At 49.0% G+C, this 26,710-nt stretch overlaps 1 protein-coding gene across 5 annotated transcripts; it reads right to left on the bottom strand.

The window, feature by feature from the left end:
- Positions 1 to 3,091: 3,091 nt before the first annotated feature.
- abhd17b (abhydrolase domain containing 17B, depalmitoylase) lies at positions 3,092 to 26,570 on the bottom strand. 5 transcript variants are annotated; one of them, XM_035380024.1, is made up of 5 exons: positions 26,062 to 26,188; positions 22,099 to 22,573; positions 6,894 to 7,073; positions 4,996 to 5,257; positions 3,092 to 4,415 (listed from the first exon to the last, which is right to left on the bottom strand). In XM_035380024.1, the coding sequence occupies exons 2-4, from the start codon at positions 22,563 to 22,565 to the stop codon at positions 5,038 to 5,040; spliced, it is 867 nt and encodes a 288-aa protein (XP_035235915.1). In that variant the 5' UTR covers positions 22,566 to 22,573; positions 26,062 to 26,188; the 3' UTR covers positions 3,092 to 4,415; positions 4,996 to 5,037. The 5 variants fall into 5 exon arrangements, with proteins under 5 accessions (XP_035235915.1, XP_035235912.1, XP_035235910.1 ...); XM_035380021.1 differs by lacking the exon at positions 26,062 to 26,188 and adding an exon at positions 26,435 to 26,570 and having other exon boundaries at positions 3,092 to 5,257; XM_035380019.1 differs by having other exon boundaries at positions 3,092 to 5,257.
- Between the last annotated feature and the right edge of the window lie 140 nt (positions 26,571 to 26,710).

Below are 26,710 nucleotides of genomic sequence, written 5' to 3'. Positions count from 1 at the left end.
AGGCAAGCAAGTAAAGCATTTTGATATTCATGCGTGGATTGTGGGCGAATTACATTTAAGAGATTGATTCTTTAGTACTTCTGATGCCTATTTTCTTTTTAAAGTACTTGCTATATAAACAATAAATCACGACAATGATAATGATGTAGTGGTGTGGGGGTATTTTTAAAAACAACTTAGAAAAACGTCTGTTGAATTTTAAGGGGAAAATGCTTCAGACTACTAACAATAGATGTACCAACATAATGTGCACTCATTTCAGGGTGACATGAAATATTTTCCTTCTTTTTATGGTCCTCCTCTTCCTTTGCCTCACAATTCCTCCTCTTCTCCTTCTTTCAGCTCCTGCCCACCTCCTCTCTGTACGGAACAATGCCCCTGTCACAAGCAGCAGGGTTCAAAGGTCACAGACACAAGCGTTCTGCCTTGACCGTTCAGCCATGGCGACACTGCGACTGCTTGGCCCCAGAGATTAGGATGAATGTGGCAATTAAGTACCTGTGACGTCACCAGGAGCTATACAAAAGGCTACCAGTGTATTGCTATTGCATGCTGCTTCATAGTTCCCATAAAGTCCTCTTTCTATCCATGTCGCATTTTAAACCAGACATAGTCAGCGTTGCTGCGGATGTAAGGAGACATAAAGAACAACAGGAGACACAGCTGCGGGCCAGATAAATAAAACTGCACTGCATTTAAAAAACTGTTCGGACAAAAGCAGAAACAACTCGGTCCAGTGAGAGCGTTTATGTTTGGAAAATGTTACATCACTGCCACTGGAGGGGTTCTCTCGTATTCTCTTCTAAACCAATGGTGCATGCGCACACTTTTGTTCAGTTCGGCAAAGCATAGCTCTGTAGGAAACCTCGTCTAATCCCCTCTCCCCGCTGCCCCTGGTCTCCAGCCGATGAATAATGGATCTCGCGACATCTGAGGGTCTCAAACGCATGGATTTATTGGGAGCAATATGGAGAGAATGTGATCTCTGTTTTTAAACGAATAAGACATTGACAGCTTTATTGCCATCTTATAGTCATTGCATGAAACGGAATGCCTGGATATATGTAGCCAAAGTCATTTGAGACCTTAACCCAAGGAACATCTGTAGTTCAGCAGGACGTAAAAGGGAAAAACGAGACCCCAACAGAACAAGCAGTAAAGCCTTAAGGTCGCTTGGGATGTTGTGCACATGTCCTGACTGATTGGCCTAATTTCACCTTTTCATTTCCCGGTGTTCTGTCCTATAGCTGTACAAAAGGACTGTTCCATTCAATATACTGGCCCCTGCTTTGACAACGTGAGCAAATGAAGGCCTTCATTGCAATGCATCTCCTTTGGGAGCCAAACTCTTCAAATATGTAAAGCTTTGACTCATTCTTTTCATTTCACCTATGCAGATATCAGTAACTGATTTTAAGGGGGGAAAAAAAACAAAAGCCAGAAGGCCCTGTGGCTCTCCAGGACCAGGACTGAGTATCACTGCAGTAAAAAGACAAATGCACCCATATAAAGCAGGGGTATCCAGCCTTATCCGAAAAGGTCCAGTGCGGGTCCAGGTTTTTGTTTTAGCTCAGCACCAAGACACCTAATTCTATACAAAGTCTTGACTGACGACCATGATTAGTTGAATCATGAATTTATTTTTTTAAAGGTTTTTGTTGCGAGATAAATGCTGTACAACTGCTCTCATTTTAATGTGGGAACTTCCCACTGTTTCTAACAACACCCATCATTCCCAGTACAACATTTAAAAATATGACAGCATGTCCACGGTAGTAAGTAATCAAACTGAATTTAACGTGTCGCTTGTAAACATCGCTGTCAATCATCATCTGTGCTTTATTAGTGGCAATTAGATAGATCTAACGGTGTAATGGACCCGTACAGTAGCATTCATCACGGACAAACAGGCTGTCCTTCTCACGTTCGTCACTGCACAAACTCAATAGCTTACGAGAGAACGCATCTCCATTACTGTTGTATTTAGTCATACGTGTGAGAATAACTCATTTCCTCGTAAGGATACTGAAGTATAGGCTTAATATTGTGCATGTTGGACTCGACAGGGAAAACAACGAAATCGGACTAGATGTGAAGCTTTGGTTCAATATCAAGAGTTATAATCCAATTTAAGGCCGTTATTGAGGTTCATGAAAAGGGTAATTTACCTGGTTAGCACAAACCTGCAAACCAGTGACAATGGACAGCCCCACGTCATACTGAGCTGTTGGCCCCAGTTTGTGTTGCATACCGTCTCATTTCATACTGCTCTGAACCCTCTGGTTGTCTCCCGACAGTAGCTCAAAAACAAACCGCTCATTGCAGATTAATATTTTATTCCCTTAAAAGGGCAACGAGGCGCTACACTCCAACAAACAGATCAGCCACAATTATTCATTAATCTAAGTGGTCAGAGGGCACCTGCAAATCTAGTTTCTGGGAATGAAAGGGTAGAAAACTAAATCCAGAGAAAAGTAGGCCTACATTATGACACACTCCTTAAGTGGCTTTAAACGTGGATTTTAGGCACACCAGGGCATTTTCACAGGGTATCATCTCCAAGCGCTCCCCGGGATACTTCTTAAGAGAGCACAAATCTACCCAGAACACCGTGCAATATGGGGCGGCTCAAAAGCAGCTAGAGCCATTTTCTGGCTATTAGGCAGTTCTCCTTGGCACTAAAAGCAGACCAAAACAGTCTAGAGGCTTTTGCCACACCCCCCACACAATTACATTTTTCCCCTAACTTTGGAATGTCCACTTACGCAACAATGTGATGCTTGTGTCATCGTGCAGTCACCTGCGCCCACACTAGGAGGCGCGCTGCCAGGCCACCCGAGATTAAAATGAGGGACGTATCTCTCACCTACGACTAATGCTGCAAGCCTTATCTGCACGAGTGCACGTCCCAGACAAACAGCAGCTCGTGAATTATTTCACACCCTAAGAGAGGAAGCGCAGCTGAACTTTCACACAATTCACTGCCCATTCTAACTGAACGGCTACATCGCAGAGTCCCCCCCACTGCATTACAAGGTCCCCACAGGGATGTTTCCCATTGGTGTAAAGTGAAATCTGATGTAAGACTAAATAACTAATCAGATATTATTTATTAGTGTTCTACAACATGGCATCCTAAATTGGTCTGTTGAAATTCAAACAGTTTAAGTCTCAAAAAAGCATGCACTCCTCACTCAACTTTAATTTAAAACAGTACTCTTATTTTTATGCACCAGTCATTTATTATTATGGTTTATTATATTTATTATTATTATTGTTGTTTATAGTTATTAATATCATTATCATCATCATCATCTTTACATATTGGAATCGGTCTGTGTAAGGACTGGTAAGGAAGTGTACACTTGTTTGAAAACACATTAGGAGTCCATTTTAGCTCAAGTACCCATGAACACACCGTGGAGGAGGACTTGGAGGTACTTTGAATAAATGAATTGTTTACGTTGCCATGGATATTCCACCAAATTCCAAAATCAAATGCGCATTAAGCAGTCGGCTGGATCAGAAGTCCTGTCCAACACATGGCTGCTTTGCTGTGGCGTGCAAGTACAGTGGAGCGAGAAATCTACGTCAGCGTTTCCCTGTTCAAACTTCAGTCAATACACCGGTCACACAGCCTGGTTCCTTTCGTCAAATACATTTTTATTTCCTATAGCAATTTGCTTCATTAAATCATAGTAACTATTATATAATTATAACATTTAATAAGTCCTTTCAATAATGAAAGGCGTTTTTACACAAAATAAGAATGACATTGGTCAGATTGAACCGTGCAACTCCGTCTTGAGTTAAAATGGATTCGCCAAATATGTATGCATAATAACAATTGTAATAATATAATAACTGTAGTCATAGTAGTAATAATATTACACAGGAAAGTATTATATTTATATATAAATAATACACGTGGAAGTATCATATTTATATATAAATAAGAAATATCAAGTACAAACATTATTTACACGTTTAAAAGAACTGAAAGAGAGAGAATGCTCGTCCTCAGCTTCAACGCAGTAAACAGCCGAGGTCAGCGTTTTCCCCCCCTCACCAAGCAGACAGTTTATTCAGCTTCACCTAACGAGAAGACCTGTACATGAGCGTCAGTGTTCTTCAGCCACACCCCATAACTAGGCCTAGGCAAACTAACACTCCAGCAATAGAGGTAACAGACACTAACCAAATTTGGTACTTAACGTGATTTATAGATAAATTTAAAAAATGGCTAGAAATAAGAATCTTCTGAAAAAGTTAACAGCTGTTTTATTATTATTATTATTATTATTATTATTACTTATTTTTTTAAATTAATCCAGCATTTCATAAGTGGTCTGAAGAAAAAGAAAAAAAACGTAAACTATCAGTTCTCCGAGTCAAGTCTTCCATACATAAAATCTCTGTGGGGGAAAAAACAAACAAACAAACAAAAAAGCAATTGTACAGCTTATTGGAGATGTTTTAAAAACATTTTCATACAAATCGACTTTTCGATATGCTGAACGTTTGGCAACACTGGCACAGTAATTGTCAGAGTCTACATGTCGTACAGTACTCCTTTACATTTCCAACATTTACAATTAAAATCGTTTGTCAAACAGGAACAAAAGAAAACGGCAAAAACGAAAACGAAAACGAAAAAAAAAACAAAAAACATCCAAACACAACGAAAGTGTTGGGGTAACGTGGCAGACTGATCACGTGTTTATCTTCGGCCCCCGTTACACTGGCATTAAAACAGTCATCGCAAAACGTTTGCAAATCATGACCTGGGTTTTTTAGTTTTTTTAATTTTTTTTTTTTTTTAAAGGCAGCAAACATGACTTGCAAACAGATTTGCTTTAGGCTTACTGGTTCCATCACTACTGCACTGTGCAATTACAAAGAAAAACAAAATAGCAGTAATAAAAAAAAAAAAAAGTCTAATCTATAATAATTAAAAAAGAAAAAAAAAAACTAAACGAGCAGAGGAAATAATACCCATGAGAGTTCACAGTTGTCGAATGTGCGGATGGGGTCCTTCTACAAGTTGACGAGCTCGTGGGCCACGAACTGTTTGAGCCGCTCCAGGTACTGTCCGTAGAGCTCCACGTCGTTGTGCCCCGCCCCCTCCACCCACAGCGGCTCCACGGGCCGCTGGCAGCGCTCGTACAGCGCCAGCCCGTGAGAGAAGTCTATGACCTCATCCTCCGTGCCGTGGATGATCAGCACGGGCGACGTCACCTTGGAGATCTTGTCGATGCTGTGGGGGGGGAGGGGAGGGGGGAGGGGGCGTAAGGATGAGAAATGCATTTGTACGCAGGCAACGGACGGACATGTGACATGCTGGCACGCGCGCACACACACACACACACACACACACACACACAGATCCAAATACACATACACGCGCACGCACACACCCACAAGCAGCAGCGCTGCGGTTGTTGTTGTTGTTATTTCCAGTTTTTGTCCAGCTGACGGGATTATGAGTGATGTACTGTGCAGCTGCTGGACAGCTGGGCTGAGGGGTGAGTGTAGAGTCCCCACTGGGACTGTGAAACAGGGATACACACTCGTCTGCTGTGCACACACACACACACACACACACACACACACAAACAATACAGCTCCAGCACATCCATTCACACCCCGTTTCAGCACCACAGCACCATCGGGAATTAACACACAAATTTATAACAGACACCTGGACATGTTCACCGAACGCTGTAGTAATGACTAACGCAGCGACTGCGGCGTCTCTCGGCATGCGAAACAGCAGGAGCGGCTCGCAGCAACGCAAACAGACGCAGCGACGCAGGCAGGTAGCCGGGCTGGCCTCGTTTATTTATACCGGCGCTATTAATGGAGTGGGCCGCCTCGGCTCGTACGACGTTCGTTTTTAACGGGATCCGTTTCCAGGGAACGGGCCGCTCTCGCGCCGTCCTGTAACGGACTCGCTGACCCCGCGTGCCACGCCCGCATCCGCCAGAGTCCCGAAACACGAGAGAACGAGCCTATCAGCTGGCCGCGTCCCTGAGCCAATCACAGCGTGGGCTGGCGAAGTTAAGGATATTTAACTGGAGCCCATTTAACTTTGGTTAGCAGTTAGCGAAGGCCCTGGAATGAGTCACACAGCTCACTGGCACCACACAACACCCTACTGCTGCATAGCGCTCCGACTGACAGTCTGTAGGCAGCGTGGGTGTGATTTCATATTTGGACACTAGGGGGCGCGGCAGTCCGTGATCACAGCAGGAATAATGCGGACGCGAAAAGCGTAGGTTTGTTACTGTACTGAACCCACTCCCCCCCCCCAGAGGAATCTGACACAGTGCTATTCTTGCTGCTTCTGCCAGTGCTGTAGTGGCTTTTTCTCACAGACACACACACACACACACACACACAACCACACACAAACAATGCATTTGAGACCCTGCTTTGTCCTGAATGTGTAATCCAGTAAGTAGAACACTGGGTGGACACTAGAGCTAATGACACCATTTAGAAGAGGCTTTTATACATACATGGAACCCAAGACCTTCTTTCACAGTTGGGTGTGTGTGTGTGTTGGAGTGCATGTGTGTGTATGTATGTGCGAGTGTGTGTGTGTGTGTATAGTCACTTGGGAAAGGCGTCGAAGCAGTAGGTCTTCTTGGTGTCGGGGTTAGGGTTGTGTGTGTGTGTGTGTGTGTACTCACTTGGGAAAGGCATCGAAGCAGTAGGTCTTCTTGGTGTGGGGGTTAGGGTTAGGGTACGGTGTGTGAGTGTGTGTGTGTGCGCGTGTGTGTGTACTCACTTGGGAAAGGCATCGAAGCAGTAGGTCTTCTTGGTGTCGGGGTTAGGGTTAGGGTACGGTGTGTGTGAGTGTGTGTGTGTGTGTGTGTGTGTGTACTCACTTGGGAAACGCATCGAAGCAGTAGGTCTTCTTGGTGTCGGGGAAGGCCACCCTCATGCCGGAGGTGAGCGGGGAGTGCAGCACCACGGCGGCGCTCTCGTAGCGTGCGGCCAGGTCCACCGACGGCACCGTGCCGATGCTCTGCCCGTAAATGATCACGTTCTCCGGCCGGATGCCGTACCTGCGGCACGCGGGGAGGGAGGGCGTTAGACACACACGCGCACGGACACGGACACACACAGGCACGCATATTCACACACACACACACGCAGGCCCCAGTTTGCTCAGCATTCAACAATCTCTTATCTTGTACAAAACTCGAGAGCTTTTCAACGACCTTCGAGGACAATGCTCAACATTCTCAATCTTCTCGATGACCTTGCTTGTGTATTATTTATCTTGGAACAGACCGTCGTAAAAAGTTAACAATGCATCTTTGATTAATAATTGTTTTTAAAAACAAACAAAAAAAAAACATCCTCCAGTTTATTTGGAAACCAGCGTATTTACCGAATACTGCAGGCTTCGGGGAAATGAAACTAATGGTTCCCTCGAGTTCACAACAATCTTGGTGTTAAATGTTTGAGATGGGCAAAATTCAGTTCAGCAAAACACGTAACAGAAGCACTAACGCCTAAAAACACCACTGAAGGATAGGCCATGGTGGTCAAAGACCCACGAGAGACCTGCAGTCACATGGAAGCGGCTCATCTTACCCGCGAGGGTCAGAGGTCACTAGAGAGGCTCGCTACAGAACCACCAGATACTCAGCTCTGTGTTCAACAACCACAGACCGTATCATATATATCAACAGCATACACTACGCAATGGAGAACGCATTCACTCTTTTGCTACGTGTGCGTTATCAGTGCTGATAGGAGAGGCATACAGTATCCACTCTGGAACACAGACAGAACCCCTCTCCTGTCAGTTCGGGTCTGACCCCCCTCTTCCTCCATCTTTGGGCGTGGTGTGGTGGGGGGCGATGGGGTGTGAGGTTCAGGCAGAGTGAGAGCATGCTGGAGGGGGTTGTGGGGGGGGCAAGGGAGGTTGTGAGGTTCAAGCAGAGGGAGAGCGTATTGGAGGGGGTTGTGAGGTTCAGGCAGAGCGAGAGCGTGCTGGAGGGGGTTATGGGGGGCAAGGGGGGGTGTGGGGGGTGTGTGAGAGGTTCAGGCAGAGCGAGAGCGTGCTGGAGGGGGTTATGGGTGGGGGGGCGAGGAGGGGGGCAGTCTTGTGACCAGGCCTTGCTGGCTGCACACATTCCTGGGTTTATTAAAAAGAACGTGACCGACACATCAGCTGAGATGCAAAGCCAGGGGGGAAGAGGAGTTCACAGGAGTCCAACCGCACAGAGGGCCAGGCCTCGCAGTCTGTGTATCGCACACACACACACAGACAGTGGCCAGATTACAACACATTTACATACATCTCCAACACAAACCCACATCCAGGACAGGGGAACTTCCAAAACTCACATCGCATCCTTAGTCGCACGGAATTCAGACGTGTTTTTAAGAGCAATGCGGTCAAGCCCAAAGGCTCCCCAGTTTCTACCGGGCTCCCCAACTTCTAAAACCCAGGATCCAAGCGGAACACATTTCCGGTGGCTCAGCGCAAAATGCACGTAGCCTCCAGGTTCGAACAGAGAACAGAATAACTGCTTCTGGCTGTAATGCAGTGCTGAGTTTGATTTAAACAATGTCAGATGGGGGTTACAATGCAGAATAGTAGCCTGTGCAGCACAGCCCAGCCAACCAGTTTAACAGCTGACCAGCACATACAGCCAACCAACAGAGCTAATCAATAGAATACAGCTATACAGTGTGTGTGTGTGTGTATGTGGCAGTCTGTAATTTCTCTGGAGAAGGTCTACTGAATAATGCAGTGCACACACCCTCCCCTCTGCCCCACACAACGGCACCCCCATTCACCTCTGAGCAGAAACGTATGGAAGAATGACACATCAATCCGCATGGCAAACCGTGCATACAGAGAGGAAAGAGTCGTTCATTACTGCACATCCCATAATACCCCCGCCCACCCCCAACCCCTCCCCCAGAGAAATGCCAGGTCCCATACCAACTGCACAGGACGCAAAGCTTCAACATAACTTTTGTTTTTGTAGGAGCTTCAAACTGGGGAACTTAAAAAGACAAAATGACCGGGAACCCAGAAGACCGATCGTCCAACGGCACAGCAGTTAAGCCGGACAGCGCCATGATTGACATCCTGCCTGGCCAGTCATTTGAGAGTCCCAGTAGAGTTCAAAGTGACATTGAGAGGAGGGAAGACGGCTGACCTGCTCATAGAACAGTGCTGTGGAACCGCCCCACCCCCTCTCCCTGGGGGGCTGACTGAGGTGAATATTTAAAGATGAGCAGTCGGTGCAGACTGACTAATCACAACCGAAAGGCCGCAGGATCTACATGCCTTCACACGCGATTCACACGGCTTTCAGGCAGCTGAGCCTGAAGGACCAGGAGCAGCACCGCTGATCACAGATCCCCCTGCTCACGGGGCTGCTCTTCGGCGAGCGACCGGGGATGCTCCGGAAACAGACCGCCAAGGCTCCGCCCCCTTCCCCGCCTCGCGCGAATCTGCACGCCCCACAGAACGCAAAAAAACGTCCATTTTGCAAAGCTACTGAGCCACACGTGAGAAAGAGCGACAGCTTCGTCAAAACAGGGGGAGGGGAAAAAAAACCCAGCGGTTAGAGGAAGCCGAAGCAGGAAACACCGCGGCAGAATGAGCCGCTCGGCCTGCGCGGCTCGAACCTGACGCCGCGCGGAGGACAGGCTCGCCGCCACGGGCCCGACTGACGGCTAAATTAGCTTCAGAGCTCCAGCGCTCTCACTGGCTGGGCCTTTAGCCCTGCTGCTGACACACAGAGAGCGGGGGAGGGCGTGCGAACGTACCGATGCGGTCCTTTCTCTGATATTGAGCCGCTGGCAGGCCAATCAGACTGAGCCCTGGAGCTCCAGAGAACACCAGCGAGCGCAAACGTCCATTTTCCAGCCTTCGATTGCTTTAGATTGTCGCGCAGCGAGGTCACCGGGGGCAACCGGAGAAGGCCCACCAGAAGGCTACTATCATTAATTATTCATAACTCCCATCATGCCTCGCTTCCTGTGGGCCTCTCCCGCCGTCTCCTCGGAGACTCGAGCGGAGTCCGTGTCATTTGCTTTGCCTCTGCGTCGCGGGGGGTCAGAGGTCAAGGGTCAAAGCGTGTCAGCTAATGGCTATCGGCTTTCAAAAGAGACTGCTGAAAGAGCTTGTCCAATGTGTTGCACAAGAACACGTCAATAAATTCGGGTTCTTAACAAAACGCCCCCCTCCATACCCCCCTTTCCTCTTGCAGAAATGAGAACTACATGTGACCTCCACTTCTTTCATTTAAAAAGGTTTCACTTTTTACCCTCAAAACATAATATCCAAATATTATTCATATCATATTCAAATTCACATTTGTATGTGTGCAATCACTTCAGCTGGTTCTTCGGTTGGCTTGATGTCAGCTTGGCTCATTCTGCTGAGTTCAGTAAGTTTCACACTTGAATTGAAAATGAAACTTTCAGTGAGCATACTGGCCCAGGCTAGTGATTTTAGCCCACCCACAATCCCCTCTGCTTCATCAGGCGCCTCAAACAGCTGGTGCACGCAGGGCTTTAACAGAAGCAGCAATCAATGAGATTAAGCAGCACTGACTGATGCTCAACTGCATAACAGGCTAGCTGATAGGCAATGCGACATGAATGTGAGAAAAACAATGTTACTGCTTACATCTCATTTTTAATTCAGTGAAAAGCAAAGAGAGCAAAATCTGTTTGCCTCCTGTGTCCTAGGAGTGCTTTCGTGCGTACAAACGTCACCATCACTGGAACAATGAAGGAAGGAATGAATGAATGAACGAACGAGTAAAAGAAAACATCTTGTCTGCAAACGCCCTTCAATTCTGCCCTTGTTTGATCCTGTCACACGCTAAGCAACGTCAACCGTTTCCCACACCGACTGTCACGCAATAGACAGATAACACTGGTGAGTGACATCGTTCAGAAGGCCTGAGGTTTGCTGACGACGAACCGCGTGGGAGGGGTCAATACCGTTGGCCCCGCCCACACTGGGAGGCGGTCTCGAGTCGAACAGATGCGTCCTCGGAACCGTGAAGAAAGCGCTTTTCTCACGCCTCGAGAACCCAGCGCTCCGACGTAAGCAGGGCTGAGCCCTGCAGCTCTCCCGCAGATCGACGGATGAGGAAGCCACCGCGGGTTTTTTCTTCCCCCTGCCGCGTGTTTCCCTCAAACCCGCCGTCACGCTCTGTCTGCGCCGCCGCCGCCGTCGCCTGAGGACCCGACTGTACGCCCGTTGCCTAGCAACGGGTCAATATTTGACTCCAAGGATCGGCGGCGGCCTGGAGCGCCGCCAAGGCGAGAGACGGAGAGGAAATTACGGCGAGCGAACGGCGGGGAAGGCTGCCACGGCAACCGGCCGGATAGAACCGGAGCCCGCAGACGCGCGCAGCGGGGGCTCTCAAAACCCACCCCCAACCGCCTCCCACCCCCCCGTCCCCCCCCAAAATACACGCCCCCACACACCTGTTCAGTCTGCTTCAAAATACCATCTCCCACTCAGATACCCCCACCTAGCAGAAAATCTGCTCTCCCATCCCATTACCCCCACCTAGCTCAAAATCCCCCCAAACATTCCATTACCCACAACTAGCTCAAAATCCCCCCAACCATTCCATTACCCACAACTAGCTCAAAATCCCCCCAACCATTTCATTACCCCCACCTAGCTCAAAATCCCCCTCATCTCCCCTGCCTGCCTCAAAACGCACTCTTAGTTAATCTAATCCCCCCCCCCCTTTCAAGATTACTCCAGCCACCTCAAAATTCCACCCAGGCCCACCTACCTGAACCTGGCCATTTGTTAAAACATAATCTCCCCAGCCACAGCTAAAATTCTCCCGGAAAGCCCCAGGCCAGGTCCTGCATCTGAAGTTTACACAACGAGCTTACCGCCCGCACCCCGCCCCCCTCCCCCACCCCCCCAGGCCACGCATGACACCTTCCACCTGGCAGCCAGACCGACCGAGCCGCTCCTGTCAGACGAGGCCCCTTCCGCGGGTTACCAGCGGCAACAAGAGCCGTCGTTCCGGAGACCGTCACCCGGGGCCGCACGCTTGTAATCTCGCTCGGCAGGAAACGAAGAGGCGAATTAATGACGAATTCCTTCCACCTTCCACAAAAGCTAAAACAAAACAAACCAACAAAAAAAACCTGAAAAACAAGCTGCCTTCCCCTCACCCCTGTTTTACAGGAAAACTCAACTCAAACTCGTAACTTAACCAGGAACTTGGATTTAAAAAACAATGCATGCAAATTCTGGAAGTGAAGACTGCACCAAGGGCAGAATCCTAATTTAGCTCGTTGGAGAGCAGGAGTGATACAACTTTAATGAGCGCGTCTGAAATGAGTCACTGATTTTATTCAGGGAATCACGAGACTAGATTCTCATTCTGGGACTCATCTTTTCTTCTCTCCCATCCACCCTCTGGCTACATCCTACCCTGTCTCAATCCAGCCGGCCTAACCCCTTCCCCTCTCTCCCTCTACCTCTCTCTATCCTTCACTCCCTCTCACGTCTTTTTCTCCCATCGCCCCATCTCTGAACCCCAGTTTCGGTCCAGCTCCTCAATCATCCTGGTGTGAAAGTGACAAGCAGGTAACACTGACCATTTTTTTTTGTTACACCCCCACACTGGTGACCCCCCCCCCCCCCCCCCCCCCCCCCCCACCTCAATGACAGAGCAAACCTCCTGGGGTCGGACCGGGACAGGCGACAGAGGTAACCTCCAAAGCTCCGTTTGGATAAAGACAGCTGCGGAACACGGACACAAACAGCAATTTGGGCAGATTATAAGGGGGTCCCGCAGACTCCCGCGCTAAAGGGGCGTGTGAAGGAGCCGCGCAGGTAAACACAGGTGTGCCCGCTCAGCGGCCACGCCCGCTGACTCATCACACGCTCACCTGAGCTGACATCCAAACACGCGGAGGGCACGCCCTGCTGCTGACAAACATGCACATCCTTCAGAAACGCACACGCGCACACGCGCGCGGAGAAACGAGTTACACTTCACACCCAACACGCGCGCACGCACGCACACCTGGAGAAACGAGTTACACTTCACACCCAACACGCGCGCACGCACGCACACCTGGAGAAACAAGTTACACTTCACACCCAACACGCGCGCACGCACGCACACCTGGAGAAACAAGTTACACTACACACCAAACGTATACACACGCCCACACACACTACAAATGTCTGAAGAAACAAGTAACACCATTGTACCAAGTAATACAGAAACTCACACACAGGCAGACAGACACACACACCACTCTTTTCTTATCACTGGATTACATAACTACAGCACTGCCCTGGACTCTAGCACACAGGACTGTAATTCACACAGAAAAGAAGACTTGGCTCTCTGAAATGAGGGGGGGGGGGGGGGGGTGGGGGTGGGTAACAAGGGCTGCGACCCCATTCCCATTGGCCGTCTGCGGGTTGTTTCCAGGGAGATGCTCCGACGTGGCGCGGGAGGTTAAATCAAGCGCGGAACGCTCCTCCTTTAAGGCCGATGAGGAGAAGGAAAGGGTCTTCCTGCTTTCTGCGGGGGTGGGGGAACCCAAACGGGAGGCGCAGGGAGGCTCCTGTTGGGGGGGGGGGGTGTTATACAGCCAGTGTAGAGCCATCTGAGCCACTCCAGGTCTTAACAGAAGCAGGCCGCCAGGATGAGACATCTTTCCTCGTTATCATTTCAAGCTTAATGCAGAAGCGCACACCGCTGGTTTAGGTGCAGTTCTGTCGGTAGTTTTGACCTAGAGAATGTGCAGCAGTCCGCCTCGGTTTGGAGCGAAGCAGAGCCAGTCATTTGTTTCCTATGGTGAGATTGGTTTGTATTCTGGCCATTTATCTCTCTTCTTACGAGGGCAAAGAGAGCGTAGAGGGCTCCCACTTAAAATGAAGAGCCTGACTGAAGCGGAATAATGAATGGGCGGAATGAGGAGAGAAGTCACGATGTCAGCAGTTTCAGGTCTGAGGCTGCCGTACATCAGCCAGTGATCCCTGCTCAGCGTGCTGGGCAATGTCACTCCACACAGAATATAAAAACACCGTCTGCCAACCGCACACCTCTCTCCTCCTGGCCACTTAGCTCACATCTCTCTCACCGTGTCTCAGTTTTTCGCACGCGCACGCGCACGCGCACGCGCACACGCACACGCACACGCACACGCACACGCGCACGCACGCACGCACGCACGCACACACGCACACACGCACACACGCACACACGCACACACGCACACACGCACACACGCACACACGCACACACGCACACACGCACACACGCACGCAGGGAATCTTTACCACAGACAGGCGGGAGAATTCAGCCCGGAGAACCTGTCAGTGACGCCTGCACGGCTCTCCTGAAGACGTTGTCCTGTCATACGCAGGAGCGTTTAAGGACAGCGTAGCAGCAGAACTCTTTACACTACGAGTGCTCAGCCCTGCACAGAGAGGGGGGTACAGTACGCCACTCAGGACAGGACTGCTCACGATGTCACTGATGTCACTCGCCAGGGTAAGTGAGCTGGGCTGGTGAACTCAACACTCACTCTCCCTCTCCGTTTCCCTGTCCCCTACTGCACCCTCCCCCTCCACCCTCGCTCTCCTCCTCAACCCCTACCAAACCTCTCCTTTGCCCCCTCCCCCTCCACCCTCTCCCTCTACCCCTCCCCCACCACCCTCTCTCCCTCCCCCTCTATCCTCTCCCTCCATCCTCCCCCACCACCCTCTCTCCCTCCCCCTCTATCCTCTCCCTCTACCCCTCCCCCTCTCTCCCTCCCCCTCTATCCTCTCCCTCCATCCTCCCCCTCCACCCTCTCTCCCTCCCCCTCTATCCTCTCCCTCCATCCTCCCCCACCACCCCCTCCCAGTCTCTGTACTGTAGTAGTCTTGGCAGGTGTTTCATTTCAGACTGCAGGCTTCAGTACACAAACAAAGAAACCGCTTCAGCTCACACATTTCTTTACCCCACACTGGGGCTGATACCCCCTCTCTTTACCCCACACCAGAGCAGATGCCTCTTTACCCCACACCAGGGCAGATAACCTCCTAAAAATGTATCAGCATGTCATTGCACAGGCAGAGTAGTTCTTTTTCAGCTGACCAGGTGGAAGTCACCTGCAAAGAAGGCCAGCCCCACACTAGTCCTGTGTAGAGGGCTTCATGGGCTACAGCAAGGCTGAGATACTGAAACGATGGGACTGAAACAGCCAGTCCCCCCCCCCCCATAGGGACAGCGCACAGAGGCAGCCAGCACCAGCCCCCCCCCATAGGGACAGAGCACAGAGGCAGCCAGCCCCAGCCCCCCCCCCCATAGGGACAGCGCACAGAGGCAGCCAGCACCAGGCCAGGCTCTGCAGATGAATTTCAGGCCCCGAGGTAGAGCACTGACGGCAGAAGTTCACAGAGCAAGCAAACGTGTTAGAGTTCACACGGTCCACAGAAACTGGGGGAAAGGTCCCCTCCCCCCCCCCCCAAACGCCCCCCACCGCCTCAGCGCCCCCGTGCCAGTCCGGAGGAAGACAAAGCTTCTGTTCACTGCGGAGGTGTTGATTTAGGCAGCAGGTCCAGCCCTGTGTGTCTGTTCCCCCTCTCTCTCCCCTCCCCCCCCTTCTCCTTTCTTTGCTCAGAGTCCCTCGCTTTCTCTCTCCCACACTCGACTAATAGGAGCCGAACCCGTTTTTGTTCCAGACGGCCTTCGCTTTCCTCAGGGGGCCGAACCGAGACAGAGGGGGCGGGGCACAGCGAGGCTTGGGGGCGGAGCTCTAACGCCACACTTCACTGCCAGGCCAGAGACGGGCAGCAAACACTCTTACAGCGCTGCATTCTGGGTAATCCCCAGACACAGCACCAGCATCAGAGCTACCCAAAATGGTGAACAGTTACACGCCCGGATGGAAACACTCACGCGCACACACACTGACGGACAAGACACAGACAGAAACACACACACACACACCACAAAACACACAGTTTAGCCACAGCAGTAGCATCACTATGATCAAGGAGAGACTGTGTGCTTTTGATATGGAAACTAGGAGTGGGTCTGATTCATGTTCAAAGTCGGGGGGGCGGGGGGGGGGGACGGAGGACTGCACTTCTCACCCCCACTCTTCCTTAAAACCTTCCTGGGGAGGGGGAGGGGGAGGGGGGGGCACCACTGGAAATGCAGTCACTGCACAATGAAGCTACATGATCCACATGAATCTACTCTAGTGCAGGTACCTTCCAAGAAAAGGAGCTGGCTCTGGACCAGATACATTTTCTGGAATGAAGGACCTCTGCCACACTGACCCGCGCATATTGACAAGCTTTCTAAGAAGCCTGCCGGTTATACTCCGCCTCTGCCCAGCGATCTGACAGGCCCACTCACAGATGTGTGATTTGAGAAAGAACAATGACCTATTAAAGCTTCTCTCACCCTCTCCTCCGGGTTAGAGTTCTCAATCACGCTCGCGCTTCAACACTCACTGCAACCTCCACTGTCAGTTGGGCTGAGCACAGATATAAGAGCTCTACCGGGCTCCCACATTATTAACCTTTGCTCCTGAGTATGGACGTGTGCTAACTGGAAAAATACATTAAGGAGCACGTCTACTAACTGGGATGCTGTAACTGTGCTCCTAAATTCTTGGGAGCTCAGAGCACATACACACCTTGTGTTTGCACGAGCTCTAATCCAAAGCAGGGCGTGGCAGCCACAGCTTCTCAACTCATCACAGTTGGCAGGGTGGGCAGGATGTGGGCATGAATCAGGGGCTAGACGCGACATGTATAACTCAGACAAACCTGCAGTTACCCGACTGACCAGCAGGGGGCCGGTGGCATGCAGCGAGACGTCGTCGCCTGGCCCGAATGGAACCCTCCCGTCCCCGGGTGCCGCTGGACCGCAGCGCGGGTCGACCCGCAGGGCTGCCGACCGCAGCCGCCACTGGCACGGTCCCCCAAATCAAAAACGCGTGATTAACGGTCGATCCGTTTTTGCGCTGCACTGCAACTCGCAGCCACAAGCAGCATTTTATTACCAAATTAAGTTAGCGCTTGATTTATCGAAAAGACAGTCTCGGCAGATATTTTTAAAGGACATGTGGGAGGGGGGCAGTTAACCGAGCTGACTGCTGTAATTCCAGATCTGAGTTTAGCCTAATTGGCATCTGAGATTTAAGCATCCAAGGAAGACAGGTAGGCCGCTTCCTCTGGGAAACGTTTAAGCAGGACGTACTGTACCACAAACACAAAAACACTTTTTACACTCATTTATAAATGGTTTGATCTCATAACCTCATCATAAATGCCTTTTAAATGGTAATTTACTTTAATTCATTTTTAAATCTATGATGAAATAAACACCTAGGGGGAAATTCCTAATATCTGCAATGTAAAATAAGTTTAGAAAAGTAAAATTGAAATACAGATTTTGCCCTTTTTAACAGGCAGAAAGACGACGCCCATGGGTCACGTGACCTGAATGACATCAGACTCCACATATGTGCATTACAATCTGTGGCCAGTATGTCAACAGAAACTGAGCGTGTTACACCACTGCACAAACTCTGAAGCAACTTCCCACTGTTAACCCAATCGAGACAGCAATCCCGAGCAGAGAGCCGTTTCTGTACTACACTACCCACAAGACACTGGAGTCTCATCTTAAGCAGTCAGAACGTCCTTAAGGGATCGATAAATAGCCGACGGGTGAAAATAGAGTATGAAACAACTTAGTCGGACCCGCGCAGCGCCGCGTAAATTCTTCAACCCCTCCCCCCCCGCCGTCCGAGCGCCTGCTTTCGCTAGCGGTCTGCTGGCGGGCTTCGAACGGACGTCGGCGCCAGCGAAGAGAAACCGTCCCTCTGGAAACCGGACACAGCCCCGGAATCCCGATCGCTAAACAAGCAGGGAGCCACTCGAGCGAGGCCAGCTCCTCCCCCAGACCGCTGGGAGGAAAGCGCGGCTCGTTCAGCCAGACGAGGGAACAGGCAGTTCTGTTCTCCCGCGCTCCGCGCACTCCAGCCTCTGTACGGCCTCTCACCGACTCCCTCTCAGCATCCCCAACAGAAAGGACAGGAAGAGAGAGTACACAGGACCAAGATACCCCTAACTGACAAGACAGGAAGAGAGGGAATACAGGACCAAGATACCCCTAACAGAAAAGACAGGAAGAGAGAGTATACAGAGCCAATATACCCCTAACTGAAAAGACAAGAGAAAGAGCATATAGAGCCAAGAAACCCTAAAAGAAAGGACGAGAAAGAGAGTATATATAGCCAAGATACCCCTAACAGAAAGGACAAGAGAAAGAGAGTATATATAGCCAAGACACCCTAACAGAAAGGACAAGAAAATAGAAAGAGTATATAGGTCCAAGATACACCAAACAGAAAGGCCCAAAAGACAAAGAAAGTATATAGCCCCAAGATATTCCTGTGGCAGTCCTCCTGAAACATGACGCCCCAGAGCCCATTTCTGATTCATCTGAGCATATTTCTACACTGCACGCCGTCTCCGCGAGCCAGCTTTTCCTGGAACTGGCAGGAGAAAAAAACTGAAAGATTATGTCATTTCATATTCCCTGCCAATTAAATCATCTGCCTACTTTAAAGCCACCGTAACTCCCCAACCCCCACTCCGCTTAACTGAAATCCCATGCGCTCCCTCTCCCAGTATCCTGATAATTAGATAAAGTCCAGTATTCTTGTACTTTGACCAAATAAGATTAGAGTGACAATTTTCTGCGTGTAAAAGAGACGATAGGAATACAGAAATAAAACGCATCTGGTGAAGACGGAGGCCTTCAGACTGCTCAGCATTGAGCTCTGGCCTGACATAACAGGCAGGGGGTTGGGGGAGGGGTTGATCAGTTGCAGAGAGAATCCAGTGCTCCAACAACGTGCTCGGTCACTGCCCGACAGGGGAATCGGGGGATGTCCACGCGCCCAGCCAATGGAGCGGTCCGACTCGTTTTTCCACTGGCTCACTTTTCAGTTTAAAAAAAAAAAAAAAGGTAAACACGAGCCCGTGCATTAATCAGTTGGCCCCAAACAGTCAAGCGGTTTCCCCAAACGAGGCAGCCGTGCTGCTGGAACACAGATGAGAATCAATGGGGTTAGCCCTCCCGGACACTGATGACCCGTTCCTCACTCTACAAAAAACGGCGTCACACAGCAGCGAGAGCTTTCCTGGGGCGGGTAGGGGGGGCTGGGGTGTTGCCAGGATACCAGGGCCCCCGGGCAACCCCCCACCCCCCAGCCAGCATCAAAAAGAGATCAATTCACGATCACCGGCTTAATGTGCAAAACTCCATGAAGCATCTGGCGGATTGCACTGGTGAGGAAATCGACAGAAGAGGCATATCAAAATGCCAAAAGCCAAACTTACCCTTGTGATGTACATGTGGGTATGCAGCCACTCCCCGCCGGATCAGTTTTTGTTGTGTAAACTAAAGCATCGCAAGATGTTTTCACACAGCAAGTTTAGCGAATGTTCACACAGCAAGTTCAGCAAGTTTTTTTTTTAAATAAATTTGGATGAAAATCTGTGTGACTTAGAGGTGCGCGCACACACACACGCACCCCCACACGCACGCACGCACACGCACACACAGTGACGCAGCAGTATGGTGTGAGAAACAGGAGAGGTCAGCTGTTCTCTCTGCGCGTGACCACAGCAGACTCTGAGGGCCCTGTTTTCTAAAACACCCCCCACCCCCCCTCCCCTCCCAAAACACAAGTTACACCACAGCTGTGAGCGCCAGGCCCCAGGATGACATCAGCAGGACCCACCCTTTCAGCGATCCCAATGGAAACCGATTACCCCCCCACCCCGCCCCCCTGTTACTGCAACAGGCCCATTCATTTTAATGCTCAACCAATCAGCTTCCTAGGTTGGGGGTCTCTACGATTGGCTAGTCAGGCAATGTGCAATGTGGGCATGTTCTGGGCAAGACACAATCATTCTTAGCTTTTTTTTTTTTTTTAAATTAACTTAGAACTAAAAAATACAAAGCCTTTAAAATGTTCCCACCCCCACACACACACACAGATGGGTTACCTAAGGACTATCCAACAACAGACATAGATTAACATGGCCCTCCAACCAAGAGAGCTGCCGCACCAGGACCACGGCACCATAGCCCATGGAATCAGTTAGGCCTGCACTGTGGCTTATTTCCAATTACAGAGCGCGAGGGAGAAGAAAACAAACCAAATAAAATAACAGGCCTCAGGCGGTAGTTCACCCCTCTATTAAAACTTAAAGACCTTGTGCATGGAAATACCACCACGGCAGGAGGAGAGAGAGCCCGCTTAGAAGAAGAAAAAAAAAGAAAGAAAGAAAGAAAAAATAGCCGCACTGAGGTGGAACGGCTATTCATCTCGTTGCTCGCTGCAGAGAATGAAACCGGTGGCGTGAAAGCCAGCGTGTACGTTTGCAGAAGCGACCGGGCTTATGCAATTCCTGGAGACCGCTGTTCATCTGCCTGCCCACAACAGGCGTGGGAGCAGCGACAACACACACGCAATACAGCTGGGTTCGGTACGCCGAGTGTGTGTTGTGCATGCGTGTCCGTGCGCGTTGTGTGTTTGCGAGTGTGCACGGGTGTGCTTGTCTGTGTCCACGTCAGTATTATAGAAGAAGCATAACCTGCTGCTGAGGATTTGAGAGACCCTTCATTGCCACATGCTTTAGCGCATAGCTGCTCCTGAACGGCATCTAAAGCCTGTGCATTTCTACTTCATTTGCATATTTATGCACACACAGACCTGGGCTGGAGGGGGATGGGGCAGCTCGTTTTATTCAGGCAGGATCAGAAAACAAGAAAGGATTCATCTTTAGTGTGGGACTGAAAAACTCGCTCACAAATAACAAGAAACCAAATGACTAAACATGCAATTATCGAGAGAGAAATTCTCACAGCTGCATGCTATGCTTATGAGTTAGTGCCTGTGCAGAGTTACCACCCAATACGTCTGTTAACTGCACAACACAAAATGCAGTGCGCATTTGGCCCATTCAAACCCCCAATTTACTGAAGAACAGAGTATTCTCAGAGCAATCCACAAAAAAGGCAGGCAGGCGTGGTATTGCGAGAAAGGTGGGGGAAACCACTCCTTTAAAGATTCATTTTTTTTTAGTTCTCCAACTGACAATCAAGTTACACAGTAACCCATTTAAATCTTATTGCCAAAATGTGCCGAATCATTTCAGAAAAAGCTTATGGGGGGGAAAGAAAAAGGAAAACATCCACCCATGCTCCGCAAGAGGATAATGTGAACAGTGGAATGCTGCCAGAAGTCATTGAGAAAAAAGGCAGCAGGGAGAGATTTCAGCAAATTTGGGGAAGACATTTTGAAAAAGTTCACGCTCGGCGGTAAACACAAGCTAGTGGCCAACGGCCACAAAGTCCTGGACGTTTAGGTCCCCACCGCACATGCTCTGGTGTCAAAAAGCCCCATAAGTCAAACATGAACTGGCTTCATGCACCAGTGAGAAGCTCCTCCAGGAATCCACAGAATCAGAAAGGTGAAGCTGTCTCCAGTTCTCATATATCTCCATGTGCCCTACCACCTCTGGGATCGAGACGTGACTTGCACCGTTTCCGACGCCTGGCGAGGACCCCTTACGCAATATCAGAGAGAGCAAAGGCCAGGCTGGGACTGAAGAGCCCATTCAGATTGACAGATCTCACCCACGGCACCGCACTGCGCTGAAACAGGAGACAGGGGGCTGGACGTGGGTGGAAGGGGGCCGGCCTTCCAGTCAGGTCAAGCTAGCATAGGGCCGGAATCATTAAAACCCATCAGAGCAGAGGAAACGCAAAGACCTCGGGGGGAGGGGAGGGGAGGGCAGGGGCAGGGCAGGAGGCGGAAGTTTGCGATGAACGAAAAAGGCCACGGCTGGGGATCGAGAGAAGGGTGGCCGTCCCGAACGAGACCCTGACAGGACTCCAGCAGGGTTTAGAGGGACGGAAAGGGGTGGAGAGGCAGGGATTGGTTAAAAAAAAAAAAAAAAAAAAAAAAAAATGAATATGAATTTTAAAAAAAAAATGAAATATGAAAGCGAAGCGGTCGGCTTACCGCGTCCTCAGGGCGTGCCACGCGGCGTCCACGTCGGCGTACAGGTTCTTCTCCGACGGCTTGCCCGAGCTGGCGCCGTAGCCCGAGTAGTCGTAGGAGAAGACGTTGCAGTTGATCCGCGAGCCCAGGCCGATGTAGAAGCTGCTCATCTGGCCCAGGTCCACCGCGTTGCCGTGGGAGAAGAGCAGCGTGAACTTGGCGTTGGGCGAGCAGCGGACGAACATGCAGGCGATGCGGCTGCCGCGGGCCGTGCGCGTCATGAAGCACTCGATGGCGTCCCTCTCGCGGGCCGAGTACTGCCAGTCGGCGCGCTCCGACAGGTGCAGCGTCCAGCGGGAGCCGCTCTCGTCCGAGATGACCGTGTAGGTGGGGTCCGGGGGCAGGAAGGCCAGCTTGGAGGCGATCTTGCTGGGGCACGGCGGGCAGCAGAACAAGCAGCACAGCTCGCTCAGGGACAGGTGGTTCATTTTCTACTCTGAAAAGAAAAGGGAAAAACCAAATAAAGACCGTGTTTTCAGGGCCCGAACGTCGGCGAGGTGCGGGCCAGAGGTCCTATTTAACCAAGAGACGCACACGTTTCTGGGTTACGTCCCTCAAACGGTGTACATAATTAAGGTCGGGTACTGGACGGGGAACTGAATCCTAAATCCTGAATAAACAAAGGCAAGAGAACACAGTCTGCAATCCATTTATTTCTCAGTGTCCCTGAAAAGAGACAAGCTTGCACTGAAATCAGTTACAGTGCTACTATGCCCACGTACGAACCTATTTTAAGCCCCGCCCATACGGGACATCAGCCAATTATTCTTTCACATCAAGGAGGAAGTGCTAGCTGCACTAGGAGTGCCTACACATCACAAGGCTGAATGACAAAACGAATGTCATACATTTTCCTTCACGGCAATGATAGTCTTGGTTGCGATGTGGATTTATCCTGCGGGTATTCCACAAAGGACTGTGCTTGCTGAACACTTAGTCAATACAGGAATGTAACATAGCTTCTATGACACCAAGCTAAAAACCTAAATAGGCTCATTTCAAGAGTGCAATCTACAGGGTATAGGCTAAATCTCCCCCAGACCAGGCCAAATAGCAATTAGGCTCCATTTGCAGAAAATGGTGTTGTACTCGACCAGTCAAATGAGGCATTCTTCATGTTCAAAAAGAGAAGCTACCTTGATAAAAGAACCCATTGGCACTGCGGCCGGAAGCTGGGCCATGCGTTACAATGCAACACCATGGAGGTGAATTAACATAGTAACCTGAGCGATGTGCCAGTGAGTACATTTTCTACAGTCGACGGAATAAACCAGAAGCATCAGTGCACTGTGCGTGACAGATGAGATAAAACATTTACTATGTTCACGACTCGAAACAAACAGGGAACGTAGCGATTAACCAAGGCCTCTACAAAATGTCTACATTCTGCCGAGCAACCGGCACGGTTTTTTTCTTTTCATATTTACAAGACGATTCACTTGAGTTCACCCATAGCCAATTAGGCTGATCATTATGCCTGCCTAGAAGTACCTTCCTCAACTGCTTCCCCCTTTAACCTTTCTACTTACTCTGAAACGACTTTAGTAAAACAGACCCTGGAGGTGTTCATTTCTCTGGCATTCACTATTCAAATATTATGGATCTAGGTTATAGAGTTATCAAACAGCTAAAACAACTTCACTCGCTTGTTTAAATTAATTTATTTGTATTTTTCTTTTTCTTTTTTAAACACAAAATGTGTCTACAACGGACACCCTGAACAGGCCCAACGAGAAAGGCACAAACATTCTCTTTGTGAAACGCACAGAATGCGTATGCAAATGAGTTAATCCATTAGCGCTCTTCTCCCAGAAGCGCACGCTCCGCACAAGCTTTTCTCCACGTATCTTCCAGCGGAATTCAAAAGCAGACCTGCACAAAATAATGGCTGGCCTAGGAAGAGTGGGGGGAGGAGGGGGGTTAATGCATGAAGTCTTCAGTGTGCAACACCGTTTCTTTGGCTCTCGTGAAAACATAAAATTCAAGCTGCAGTTCAAACAAGGGCTAACAATACCGCCACTATATTCCCATTGCTCAAAGGACAGACTGTTTGCCTTTGCAAAAGTAAAAGATTTCATGCCCAACAATAGCAGGGGGGGGGGGGGGGGGATCTAAAATGACTTCAATTAATAAAAGTATGCTGGTAATGGGCAAAAGGACTAGAAAGCAGCAAATATCAATATGACAATGCAATATGAATGTTATGCATTGACCTTGGTATGAGTGTTCCATTTCCACAGAGACAAATGTACACTGTTCATTTCATTATGAAATTAAATTAAAAAATGAATGGGTCCTTTCTTGTATTAAACAAAAACAAATAAAGGAATATGAAAACATGTGCCTATAAATACACATTTCTGTCTCCCAAGCAGACTTCAACGTTTGAAAAAATGACACGAGTTGACCCACCAGTTTCTTCTGCGCTTCGTACTGAAGCGCATTGTAGCTATATGACTGGGTTTCCTGTCTCGAATGAAACATTCGCAATCTCGTGATTACTGAAATATCAACCGATTTTGAAAGGCGTTTGAGCAACTGCCGAGTAGCACTGACAGCAGGTACAAAACCGTCCCGTTGCACAGAACAGGGGACGCCAGAGACGTAAACAGACTCAAAAGTAAGACCCTACGTCCAAAAAGCAGGTCAATGTTGTTTCCAAGTGCAGGCTATGATGAAACCAGGACCCCAGGCCTGTGGAGGAGGGGGGGGGGCTTCGGGACTGCAGTTTTTCACGCCAAGGAGTGAAACAGAAGCTGCCAAAAGATCTCTAGAGGGAATTAAACGAGATGACAATCTATTCTGGTGTTCCTGATGCATGACAGAAACGATGACTCCTTGGTTAGCAGGCTTTCTATCTACATCAAAGCACACATGAAATTACTATTCTTACAATTCTAGATTAGCACCTATCCAGCAAAATGCAAATATGCATGAGTAAAGTGTCACCAACTAACTTACACGTATGAGAGCTATTTTTAAATTAGCTAGGAATAAAACACACATTCCAGTCTCCGTTACCCTTTACGCCCTGTAGTCTTCGGATGGTGCCAAAACGTCTTCACCATAACTCGTTAATTCAGGGGTGTCTCAGCCGTTTCAAGGACTGCTTTCATTCTGAACCCCAAAATAAAATTTGCATAACTTAACAAGTGCTAAGCAACTAGCTATTACAGATAAGGTTAATTCCGCGTCTCTCCAACACGCTACTGAAATAAATTCAGTCCAGCTAATAAAAATGTCCGCACTAACTTCATTAGGTAACGAACGCAAGTTAGCACATTGGCTTACTTTATCGGGCGGTTTATTTGACATTGACATTTGGGCGAAATGACGGTCACAACATAAACTAGTACACAACTACATTTTGAGAATTCGTAATAATCCCGAAAGAGCTTCAAGAAATAGCTGTCCTAAATTGCATTACCAAGAATAGATTTGGTTTGATACCAGGCGAAGGAGAACATTGGCTATAACGTCAGACCCATAGCTAGCTAGCCAACTTCCTCAAACACAAATAACGCTAGGTAACGCTCCTGTACGCAAAGCAAATATAACTTCGGTTGGCCCAGCTAGCAGGCTAGACCTATTAGCCAGCCTAGCTTTGCAAAGAACAAAGCTGACTATTATTGGAAACAGCTGACCAAAACGCGGTACTGAAAGGATAGCTGGAAAATGACTAACGTTGTTACTCAATCTCGACAGCTACCTAGCCAATTAGCAAGGCAATGTCCACGTATTAATTGGTAAACTGAAGTACCCAGCTCAAGACACAAGCGAATCAATAGAATTTTATCGGTCTAAATTAAATGTAAAAAAATAAAAATAAAACAGTGGACAGCTATCCTAGTTACACACATATCTACGATTGTGCAGTTGCTTTAAGACTAGCTATGGTTACCTCAGATAACGTTAGACACAAACCTCAAGCGTCCCGCAGAATCAGATTTGGATGATGGTGTTCAGAGCAGCAGACACTGTAACTGCTTAGCGCTAACCGGCAAAGACAACCCTTTACCCTTTCTGCTATCGCTAGACGTCGTCTCGTATCACACAACACGGCTCGTTCCTCAGTCCGTTTCGCGAAGACAGCCAACCGCTTGCAGAATCGACCCAAACCAAGCTCCGGCTTTTTGTTATCAATCAATCTTGTAAACATGTGGTCCAGTTAGCTAGTTATACACTTCATAAAACGGTAGAAACGATGATGGTAGTGCTTCAAATAGCATTCGCCAAAACCCTTGTTATCAATCCCGTCTTTAGTTTCAATTTCAGCTCCACAGCAGACAATAACCACCTTGGTATCGGCTTTTCTCATAAGATCACCGCCTTCTTCTGTTTTCATAGAAGAAACTGTGCAGGCAAAAACAGGAAAATTAAAGCCTCTTTAACCAATAAGAATTGACAGGCGTGAACGAGGACCAATGATAGCCATTATTAAAGGTACAATAAGGTGGGTACAATGCGTTTAGAGTGTCACCTACGAGAACCAATAAAATACTACAACGGTAGAGTTAACCAATATGATTGCTCACAAGGCGTGGTTTCTTGTGGAATGACGTAATGCATTTAC

This window comes from Anguilla anguilla, chromosome 10 (assembly GCF_013347855.1).
Source record: "Anguilla anguilla isolate fAngAng1 chromosome 10, fAngAng1.pri, whole genome shotgun sequence".
Taxonomy (NCBI): Eukaryota; Metazoa; Chordata; class Actinopteri; order Anguilliformes; family Anguillidae; genus Anguilla; species Anguilla anguilla.
Note: the sequence above shows the minus strand (reverse complement) of the source record. Positions and strands in the feature narration are given on the sequence as shown.